The 11,736-nt window shown below is 41.8% G+C and overlaps 1 protein-coding gene across 2 annotated transcripts in view; it reads left to right on the top strand.

Annotated features, from left to right (window-relative positions):
- The window catches only part of LOC120563339 (homeodomain-interacting protein kinase 3-like), a 53,441-nt gene continuing 41,705 nt past the window's right edge, over positions 1-11,736 (top strand). For both annotated transcript variants that reach the window (XM_039807454.1, XM_039807453.1), the window contains exons 1-4: positions 1-365; positions 4,406-5,421; positions 5,902-6,093; positions 6,185-6,366. In XM_039807454.1, coding sequence (XP_039663388.1) covers positions 4,408-5,421; positions 5,902-6,093; positions 6,185-6,366 — 1,388 coding nt within the window. In that variant the 5' untranslated portion in view covers positions 1-365; positions 4,406-4,407. The remainder of the gene's footprint in view (positions 366-4,405; positions 5,422-5,901; positions 6,094-6,184; positions 6,367-11,736) is intronic.

The raw sequence follows: 11,736 nt of genomic DNA, 5'->3' as shown, positions 1-11,736 counted from the left end.
GAAGCAACAAGCTGCTACCGAACCGAAGCAACAGCTAGCAGGCAGCAGCTGTCTCTGTCGGGGACGCGGTGTATTAACATGCAAAAGTTTAGAAACACACATTCCTTGTCCTGAATAGAGAAAAGAGCAACCCTTGGCAAAACCTAATACGGCTGTCGAAACCATGGGTCATAGCTGGCTTCCTTAATAGCTAGTTAATTGCGTTATTACAAGGTTCAAATGTGTGAAAAGTCGCTCGGTCTCTCCTCGTCGTTGAACAAGATGGCAGCAGCAGCATCGTTGCAGCATTTGACTGTGGTGCTGGTCCTTGTTGCTAGCATGTCCCTTGACGCTCTGGGTGATACGATTTATAGGTCTTACTGAAGGTATGTCAACTTATCTGACTAAACTGGTTGCCAAATAAGTTTTCAGTTTTACGGTTATGTTTGTCTGTTTTATAATTTTAACATTGAAAACACTTCGCTCATAGCTAGCGTGTTTGCTAACTGGTAACGTTAAGCTAGCCAACTTCAGTTTGTTTCCCTTGGCATACAAGCAGCGAAAGCTAAATAGTTGGAGCTGACGAAGAATAGTAGTTAGTTATTCAGGGGTCAGTTAAGAAAATGCACTTGTTTTAGTATTGATTTCGAGTAACTTTAGCTATGTATTTTGTGAGACATTACTGTTAACGTTAGCTTGAAAATATACGGAAATAGACTTTGTGTATTAGGTTACGTTAATGTTATAAATAATTCGCAACACTTGCCTTACAGTAACGTTATAAATAGGTCCGTTTGGTTATTAAAGCTACATTTAAGTTAGTTATATCACCTATCCCACATTGCATAACACACATTATTTAGCTGCCTGCCACTTACAATATAAGTTTCAACAGGTGTCTAGGGTGGCTGGTGTTGCCCTTCCCCCAAACACACACACACCACCCCTCCCATATTTCAACCGTCTCCTAGATTGATCAGTAACAAATTTCGTACACAGCTGCCATTCTTTTTCAACTGTGAAAAACAGCACACACACGAACACACGCAGGCGCGCACACACGCAGGAACGCACTTGTGTCATGGCTCTCCATTTCAGGCTTGGATCATGTCGCTCTGTGGGATATCAGGCTACCTAGGTTGGCAGGGAGAGGATAGAGCAGGAGGTATCACAGCTGTGTCTATGCCACTATCCCTCAATGACTGATGGGTATGCCACCTTGTCAAGCATAGGCAGGGTAAAATATTTGCACCACACCAGTTATATAGTGGTGGTTCTGTTGCTTTATTGCCTGTAACTCTTGTCAGATGCATCAGCAAGTTATCAATTTTTGCAGCTGTGGGTGGTGAATGACGAAAGTGTTTTTCTACCAATTAAACATTGATCTCTACTTAGTAATGGCAAATGACATTGCTATCTTTCTGGAACACTTTGTTGGTTGCAGGGATTTTATTTCCAACCTCAAATTTATAGAAAACCTCCTTATATTTATTCACCAGTAAGTACAATAGTAGTCAGCTATGGTTTGCACTCTAAGTACTGGTTATATTGTTCTAACTTGAGTGAAGTCCATAGTTTAGTTTAGAAGTCCAAAGAGTTTTTCCCTGTTAAAAGAAAAGTTTGGTCACAACAGTGGTTGTTAATCTCTGTCAGCACAGCAGTATATTAGGTACAACTCACCAGCTCTACAAGTCATGAGAAAGAGGTGTGTTGTATTTTCATGCTAACGTTAAGGCACACCCCTCAGCCTGTTTGAGCCTGTGTGTGACGCCTTTAGTAGTTAGGAAGGCCACTGGCTCTCAGCAGGCCTGTCTTGTAAAACAAAGTGTGTGTGTGTGTGTGTGTGTGTGTGTGTGTGTGTGTGTGTGTGGTAGCCTTAAAACTGGAATCACCTGAGAATGTAAGCCCAGTCAGAAATATTCAGAAAGTGTGGTTGACAGGCTTGGCCTCTGCATGTTTTCTGCCTATTATAATGGTGTTATGACTTGCTGCAAAGAGAGGAATGTTCCTTGAAATTGAAAGATAGTGTACTAATTGTTGAACATTTGATATACTCTGTGTGACACCCTACCTATAATATACTCCATTTCTTTTTTTTAGATTATTTTTTGGGGCTTTTCCCTTTATTCGATAATGACAGTGGATAGACAGGGAGAGAAAAAAAGGGGATGACACGCAGCAAAATGCCGCAGGTCTGTTTCGAACCCGGCCACTGCAAAGGATTCAGCCTACATGGGGTGCACGCTCTACTGGGTGAGGTAGAGGTCGCCCCTGATATACTCCATTTAGTATTATAAGATGGATAATATAAACTTATTTCTATTTGGGCAACATTTATAGCACATATGGTATTAAATGCATCATACATAAAATATTTGCCAAAGCCATTTTTATTTAAATTCACAGATCTGGCTTTTTTGGTCACTATTTAGTTGCAGTGCCCCACTGCAATGGCTAAATAAAGGGGTAATTCTCTTTTCATTTGTCCATTGCAGATAATGATTTGACTGTGTTTGTAAGACATCTGAACGATATTGATGTATTCACGCGGGTTGTTGTAGAGTCAGTGTAAACCCGGATGTCAGATATGGGTCATTTCATTTCATATGTGTATTTATAAAATGTCACTGAGTTACAGAACACCCATCATGCTTCGTAATGTATCATTTCCCCCTCGGGTACTGCTTACTTTGCAGTTCTACTTTGTGTGAAACTGACCCTCCAGTGTAGATTGCAGGGACAGGCCAGCAATGCAACGGGCTTCCCCCATCTCCCTTTACAGTAGGCCAGTTCCTCTTTCCAGTAAGGGTGATATGATGGCTTAGATGTGTATTCACTTTAGCTGCTTTTATGATTGCTTTATTTAGACCATATTCTTGCTCAGGAAAAAGGTAATAGCGATGGTGCTACTTTGCACTTAACAAGTTAACTTGATAATGGAGTTTTTGTACAATGAATTTGAATAGTGTCTCACTTAAATATTTACATTTGGTGTAGGCTATCTCAGCATGTTTAATAATCATGTAACAAAACCCTAATCCAGAAATGTGCTGACACACCAAGCAGAAGCCCAACTCTGGCGTCAGCTCACGTTTCCACATGGCTTGGCCGAAAAGTTGCACTTGAAAAAAAATGCAAAGACTACAGCCAACGGAGAACTACCACGTATGTTTTGTGCCTGCGTGAGAGGAAATCTATTTGTCATTCAAAAAAGGAAACCGGATATACAAACCGTTGCCCTGACACATACAACAAAACAGCGTTTGACCGAATCAGCCAGCAGCAGTACAGATCTTGCTTCCCTTTTGGGATGACAGCGGACATCCGATAGTCCATCTCCAGGGATGTCATCCGTTTTCTCGGCAAAGAAATCTCCCTGCGATGGGGAAGCGGAGGAACCAAGCAGTCTGCTGCAAACAACTGGCTAGTTAGCTAGCTTGCTAATTCTACCCGCCATGCTTTCATGCGACACTAGTTACAGAAAATGAGCCAAACAAAGTTGTCACTCATCTGGCAGTAGCAATGTGTTTTCCTATGATGTGACAACAGTGTGTGAACAGATTATGCTGAAACAGTGTGCTAAAGTCTGAACAATAACATTCTCGTAAGTGGGCTTATTTGCCGACTAACCACTGCTAAGGAAAGATTGAGCACATAGATGGTACTTTAGTATAATGACACATGAAAATGGTAATGAAAATGGTAATTTAATGTCACTGCTAATTTTACATACAGTTTAGCAACAAAAAAAATATTTGAGGGAACACAATGATTTTTCATCTTGGTTTTGAGCAGTATGCATCACCACTAACCTGGAAAACATTTTAAACAGTAAGTTAACACAGCGTGTTAGGTGAATACAACTAGGCTTCACGATTTGAAAAAAAAGTCATATTGCGATTTACAATAGTGAGATTGCGATATAATGGTATCATGAGTCTACTTGATTGATTATCAAGGAAAATGCACAAAATACAAAAATTTTGAAATGTATATTTCTCAAGCATAAAAAGAAAAACAAACAATGCGCAATTCGGAGCCATAAATCAGGCATTAGTGAGAGCGAGAACAGCAGGTGCTGATGAGTGACGTCAGTGTGTGATTGATGAGTCAGGAGAGGAGAGTGACCGCTGGTGAGCGGTGTCGGAATTAGCGTAGCGGCTTTGTGAGGGAAAAGCGAGAGGAAAAAGAGATAGCAAAGACAATGTAAAGTAAGTTCACAGTGAACAGTTAAACAACACGCTTCTAAGACACGGTGGCTTCATCTGTTAATACTCGGTAAAGTGAAGGGTGTTACAACGTGGAGACTGCAGTGCACACAAAGACTGGAGTTGCATTAAGGCCTAAAAACCAAATTGTGTCAACTTTGTTTCACCCTTGACTATTGATACATGTAGCCTGTGTTTTATTCATCTTTGTTCTTTAGGTATGGCCTCACAAGTCTTGGTCTACCCATCACACCTGCACTCAGCTCAAACAAGTGCCTTAGGAACCAGCAGCAGTGGTAACGGCAGACATAAAGACGAAGCTCACCACAGTAAGAACACCAGCAGAGCCTTTCAGCACCGACCCACGTCCAAGACCTATGTGATTGGAGTCAACTACGGCATCGCCTATCCCAACAACGTTATCCCATCCTCAACCGGTGCTGATTCAGGAAAACCGCACAGGGGACTACAGCTTGGAAAGAGGGAGGAGTTGACATTGCAGACTGCAGAATTACAGAGACAAGGAGAAGGATCAGCTAGGATCCAGGAGTCTCTTTGCCAGACCAGAGGCCCACAGGAAGCAAGGCTTCATAGAGACAGTGGTGGAACTCCATCAAGAGGAGGCTTGGACTACGGGCTACTGAGCAGGGCCTGCATCAGAGCAGAGGAGGAGGGCAGAAACCGAAGAGTACAAGCAAGAGGACGATACATCTGCCTTACAAACACAGGTGCCACACAGAGATGTGAACAGAAGGCAGGTGAAGGTGGAGAACAGCCACAGGAGAACAACTGCGTCGGAACCATGCAGATAGTGGAGGAGGTATCTGCTCTACCTTCACTTCCCCCCCCTGTGGCCATGTTGCAAATCAGCACCGGGAACAATGCAGACACTGTCCGAGTAGGGGGAGCAGGGACACTGCCCACTCAACACAGCAAGGTTGAGGCAGTGACCGACATGGGAATTAGGCTGGATGGGACCGAAAACAGGCCTAATGGCAGTACTGAGGCAGTGGCAGGAGCTACTGTGACCAGAACTGGATCAGCAGATGGTGACTATCAGTTAGTCCAGCACGAGGTTCTGTGCTCCTTGAAGAACAGCTATGAGGTCTTGGAGTTTCTGGGTCGTGGCACCTTTGGTCAGGTGGTGAAGTGCTGGAAGAGGGGAACGAATGAAGTGGTGGCTGTCAAAATACTGAAGAACCACCCATCCTATGCACGTCAGGGACAGATTGAGGTAAGAATCTGTAGGGCTGCTTATGGCCAAAATGATAATCCCGATTTATTTTTATCAATATTGAGATCAGGATTATTGACAACAATTATTCATTGATTTTACGGACACATTTTCTTTTTTTTATTGCACTTTCACACAAAACAAAACAGAGCACTGCTTTCACTTCCATGTTGTGCTACGTTCCTGATAATGTACAAATCTTTGCATCAAAATAAGTAAGTCTGGACTATTCGGGTATTCATTCATTTGGTAGATATTTGATTATAATTTTGGGATTCAGATATTCTTTTTTTTTTTTTTCTTCAATACTGTGAGTAACAGAATCCTTAAAAATGAATGCCTTTTAATTAAATCGAAAGACAGATGTTGCAGCGCAGTGTTTCAATTTCAGCTTTGTGTAAGTCTTTACTGTCATTTACTGTTCACAGACAGACTGTAGTGTAACCTGTGTTATTTTCTTTCTTCTTCCTGAACCCCCAGGTGGAGATCCTAGCCCGGTTGAGCAGCGAAAATGCAGATGAGCACAATGTGGTGCGTGCTCTGGAGTGCTTTCAGCACCGCAGCCACACCTGCTTGGTGTTTGAGATGCTGGAGCAAAACCTCTATGACTTCCTTAAACAGAACAAGTTTAGTCCCCTGCCACTCAAAATCATCAGGCCCATTCTGCAGCAGGTAAAGTGACAACAGTTGCAGACAACCACAGATATAATCGCCATAAGTGCCGAACTTACTCATAATACGTGTTTTATGTAAATCTTTGCAGGTGGCAAAGGCCTTAAAGAAGCTTAAGTGTCTGGGTTTGATCCATGCTGACCTGAAGCCAGAGAACATCATGCTGGTGGACCCCTCCAGGCAGCCATACAGAGTCAAAGTCATTGACTTTGGCTCAGCCAGCCATGTCTCCAAGGCTGTCTGCTCCACTTACCTGCAGTCCAGATACTACAGGTGCGGACTTCCACATTCAGTCAAATCTCTGTATAATTCATCATTCACTAATTTCAAGAACTAATTGTTGCAAAACTGTGCTCATGTACTCGTTCTTGTACTCATAAAACTCCTCCGATACAACCGCACCCAATACCACTTCATGCATCACTGCATGTGACGCTAGTTAGCGCTTAACTTGGCAGCAGGTAGCGTTAACCTACCGCTAATAGGAATTTGTTTTGGTGGAACATTTGCACCCCGCAACAGAAGAAAACGCCATATACTATATTTAATTAACTGCTCACACAATAGAGTAACGTGAGCTATTTAAATTATCTGGATACATGGTTAAACATAATTTCTACCAGTGTATCGCCATGGGTACTTCGTACATCCCCACCAATCGGTCCCAAAAGTCCCAGTCAAATAGTAAATGCCAGAAACATATTATTTGTAAATCTATACAATCCTTTACCAAAAGAACCAAGCAGGCCTGCCTTATTGCACGATCCAATCCATTTTCAGCGTGTGGCTTGCTAGCTCGAAGTTTGTTATTGTTTCCCGAAGCGAAGGGGTTTTGAGAACGGCAACACACAGAGAGCAGAAGGTGAGGGACATCACGCTGGATGTCAGGCTTTATCCTGGAAATGTACTGGAAACAAAACAACGAACGGTAAAGTGTGTGGGCACCGATCAGGGTTTCATGGTGCATTCATTGTAAAGTCATGATTAATTTAAGTGTAAATAATGCGTGTTTTCAAGGTAATTGTTATCGGTATCAGTACTGGGTATCAGCAATAGGCCTGTGCCGATTGCCGATCAGAACTTATATTGACGATTGAAGGAATGATGGGTTATTGGTTTTTCCTATGCCGATATTAATGCGATTTTAATTACTACTACTACTACTACTAGTGATGCACCGAAATGAAAATTCTTGGCTGAAACCGAAAACCGAAAAAAGAGGAAACCAAGACCGAAACAGAAACACTGAAAGAAATTAAGCCAATTATTAGTACCATTGCATTTATGGCTATGCCTGTGTACTAACTTTACTAAAATCAAGGCATTGCAATTGTATAAATTAATATTAAAGTTTAATTAAAAAAATATCTAGCAGAAATATGGCTACAATCTGATAGTCACATACAGTATACAGTAGCCTAAGAACAGAATAGCTTACCTATTATTATTATTATTATTATTATTATTATTATTATTATTTGAGGCACTTTCTTGCAGGATTTCACTGAACATATCAGACAACGAGGGTGCATGCCCCTCATCTGGTGCAGAGAGGTGCAGAGAGTCTTTTTTTTCTGCGCTCTGATCTCCTCCTGCGCTGGGCGCTGCGCTGGGCGCTGCTCCGTGCGCGCTCCGTCTCCACGCGGGTTCTCCGCATCCATCGCGGCCTGGATCATTTCTTGTGTGCCCTGCTTTATTTCCGCATCCAAGTAATGGTCTTTATAACGCAGATCAAGTACAGTCGCGATGAAGTGCAGAGGATCCGAATAGATCTCACTGAAACGTGTGCTGACAGACTCTAAGAGCGTACTTTTCATTGTTTTCACTCCGTGGTCCGTCTCAACCTCTTTGCTTAGGAGACGCTTTGCAGGTGGATCAGGTACTGACATACGTGCAGGTCGCGGTTTCTGTTTGCGTCATCACAACATTTTCGGCCGTATTGTTTCGGTGATAAAATGCCCTTTTGGGCCATTTTCGGTGGCCGAATATTCGGTGCATCCCTAACAACTACTACTACTACTACTTACTATCAGAACTAAGATGTTATAAAAATAATATCTAGCATCTATCATTCACCTGTGCTGCTACCAGCAAGTTTAAGCAAGTAGGCTGCTCAAGTTGGATAAACTATTGCAAACTCTTAAGCTGTTGTGCAATTTATGACAAATGCTGTTAAGATACTAAGGACTTCTGCAGCTAATGCACTGTACACACCCATCATTACACTCTATGCAGTCCTGATTTTATTGCTTTATAAGGAGCACAACATTTTCTCAGTTGTTTCAACTGTAAGTTCTGCTAGTGGTGTATATCAGGACACAAAAGTGTGGACTTCTTGTCCTGAAGCAAACTCCTTTAGACCAAATGTAAAATGAAGAGCCTCAGAGCACCAAAATGCCAGTGTTAAGGAAAAGCAAACCACTTTCTAGGCCCCCCTCTCAGAGACGAGGAGGAGAGTGGAGCTATAGTTGTTGCATAACAAAGGCTCTGCAGTTGACCTGGTTAAGTGTGTATGAGTGTGCATTCATGTGTGCTTGTGTGTGTTTTGTCTTTGAGTGGCATCTGCAACACTTAGATCATAGTGCAGTTAAAATGGGCTGGCACTGACTTTTAGGGAGGTCACTCACACAGAAGGCCAGGGAAGAATGTGGTATGTTAAAAAAAACAGATTTAGATCCAGGAAAAAACATTCCGACATTCCTGTGTGTGTCTGGGTGTGCACATATGTGTGCTCTATGCAACAGCTGCCAAGGCTGGATACTTGTATGTAGGTTACACAATGTACCCTAACATGCTACACAATAACTAAACTCAGAAGTGATCAAAAATGTTCTCTGAGGATGAAAAATTGGCGAGTCAAGATTGTTAACTTTACCTGAACCTTGTGTAGTATAACATCCGGCCTTATTTTTCTCTGGCCACCAGCAGTGTGCAACTGTTTAAATCTATTCTTTTGATTACTTTTTGTTACCCCTTCCGCTCCTTTTGTGTTGCCATTCTCAAACTCTGTTTGATTTGGGAAACAACAACCATAACCTCTGAGCTAGCAAGCTACATGCTGAAAATGGCAAGTTTTAAAGAAAATAAGGCAGGCCTGCTTGGTTCTTTTGTTGAATTATTGTAAAGATTTACAAAGCATATGTTTACGGCAATAACTATCTAACGGGGACATGCTAGTATGTTTGCCAACTGGTTATGGAAAAAGTTATATTTTCCAAGCATGGCCTAGTGTCTGAAGTGAGCTAGCGAGGGTAACGTACACAGCGAAATGGTATCGACATAATGGAGGACCTTTTGAAAACCCTGCAGACAAGGGGGTTAGCTGCAGCTTACGCCGGGCAAGATAAAGACACAAACAAAAAATGGCTGCTGGCCAGTTCTCCATCGTATATGGATCACCAGAAACATTCCGTTTGATGTTGGTTTGATAAATATCTGCAAGAGCCATAGCCACGCTAGTAACTCGTCTGTGGGAGTCCATCGAGCTCCGCCAGAGCTAAACTATAGGCAGGCTTCACCTCTAGGGCACCGTTAAATTATGTTTATCTTTTCTTTGAGTAAAATTCTTATTACATAGTCGACATACCTTATTAAATATTTTAGCCTTTATTTTCTGTTGCAGGGAATTAGCCATTTTAACTCCAGAGCTTGCCTCCCTATGTTCAAATGTTCTACCAAAACAAGTTCCTTCCTGAGACTATTTTGCAGAGCCACCGTCACTGCGTACAGAGCTTTGCGCCGCCCAAGACGATTGTGATTTGTTTTAAGAAATGCACACAATGCCAAAAATGAATGTGTGAAGTGGCCAGACCTTACTGCACAGCGCTGTGGGGATAGGTCTGGCAATGTGATATTATTTTAAGAGCACATACAGACACTGTAACTTTTTGGTTTTAATAGTACACCAGCACTTCCATTACTTTGCCTTTCTCTTTATTTGCTTCCCATCTTACTTCCCTTCCACTCTGTTTGAGTGTGTGTGAGTCGGTTTAGCCATGACACCTGCTGGTAGTGCAGTTTACTTTGAGCAGTGTGTGTGTGTGTGTGTGTGTGTGTGTGTGTGTGTGTGTGTGTGTGTGTGTGTGTGTGTGTGTGTGTGTGTGTGTGTGTGTGTGTGTGTGTGTGTGTGTGTGTGTGTGTGTGTGTGTGTGTGTGTGTGTGTGTGTGTGTGTGTGTGTGTGTGTGTGAATTTGTTTGTACATCAGGTTATCAGGAGAGTGGTTTGCAGGACACAGTTTCTCCTCATCTCTAGTGCTCATATTGCATAATGGCTGTATTGTTACCATAGTAAAGCTGTTAGAAATGCTGGCCTCACCACAGTCGATGGGAGGTGTTTTTTTACAGCTCTGGGGTTTTCCCTGGACTTTCCAGAACCATAGGTAGTATCGTTGCCAGCAGTGTGGCTTTGATGCAAAGTCAGTTTTTAAAGAAAACCCCAAGAGACCGTAAAATTTAGGACGTTCTAAATGTACAGACCAACACTAGACAACATAAGAATTCAAGTTGTATTTTCTGATGCTGGTAAAGGTGTGTTTAACAGTATTGGCACCTTGTAGAATAAAACATGTCCATATTTTAAATGAAAATCAAATGAGAGACGCAAAATTGCCTAAAGCTAAAAACAAATGAGCAGATTGGACCTTTTAATCATTAGCATATTACATTGATGACATGTCACTTACGTTGTTTTGATTATGAATACTAATAAAGGGTGTACATATGTCACACTCAGATGTTTCAATAGTTTCTGTATCAGAGTTGTCCATCTAAACGTGGAATTTTAAATAACAATCAACCTACTTACAAATAAAACTCACCTTATCTTGTTGGTGGTTTACAGATGTGAGACATCGTTTTAATCGCTACACTTTTTCTGCCAAGATTTCAGGCTGTAATTTTTATTTAAAAGAGACGTTTTTGGCATTATTGGATTTGTGGTTGTGCACGGATGTAGCCTATAGCTGTGGTGGTAGCATGTCCAGTAATTGTAGTGTTTGCATTTTTTTTTAAAGTGTTCCCCAGTGAATGCTTATTCAAGTCAGTTGGGATTTTCCTGTAAAAAATGGTATTCTTCTATAGATTTTTATAAATATCCATTCCACATTTTGTCCATCAACCTTGTCCTTGGCCCTGAATAGACCTTGTTAGTCCACAGTAATGCAATCAGAAACTATGCTATAATGGGACCTGGGTGTTTTTATTCACCTACAGCAAACAGGTGCAACTTTTTGGCCTAGATCTTGCTTAGTCATCGGGATAACATTTTGTACTTAAATGTACACAAACTTGACCTTGTTAAATTTATAAGCAGAACTCTGTAGATATAAGTCTCTCACAAAAGCTCTTCAATGCTTGTCATGCTCTAATGTGTCGTTGCCATGGTAGCATGACACAGCAGGGCCTGGTGAGGTGACTGTTCTGTCCTGCGGGGGCTGGTGACGTAAAACCAGCTTCCACAATGAAAATGGAGCATTGGGCTATGTGAATAATTCAGCTAAGCAGATCAGGTGGAAGGAAAGAATGCTATCATCTTAGCATGCTTACAGATTTGGGCAGGTTGTGCTAGGCTTCCTTCATCTAGCTGTGATTTCTTTGTTGCAGAGGTGTTGTTTTACACTAGCACACTAGTCACATTGCAAAAGT

This window comes from Perca fluviatilis, chromosome 8, assembly GCF_010015445.1.
Source record: "Perca fluviatilis chromosome 8, GENO_Pfluv_1.0, whole genome shotgun sequence".
Lineage (NCBI taxonomy): Eukaryota > Metazoa > Chordata > Actinopteri > Perciformes > Percidae > Perca > Perca fluviatilis.
Note: the sequence above shows the minus strand (reverse complement) of the source record. Positions and strands in the feature narration are given on the sequence as shown.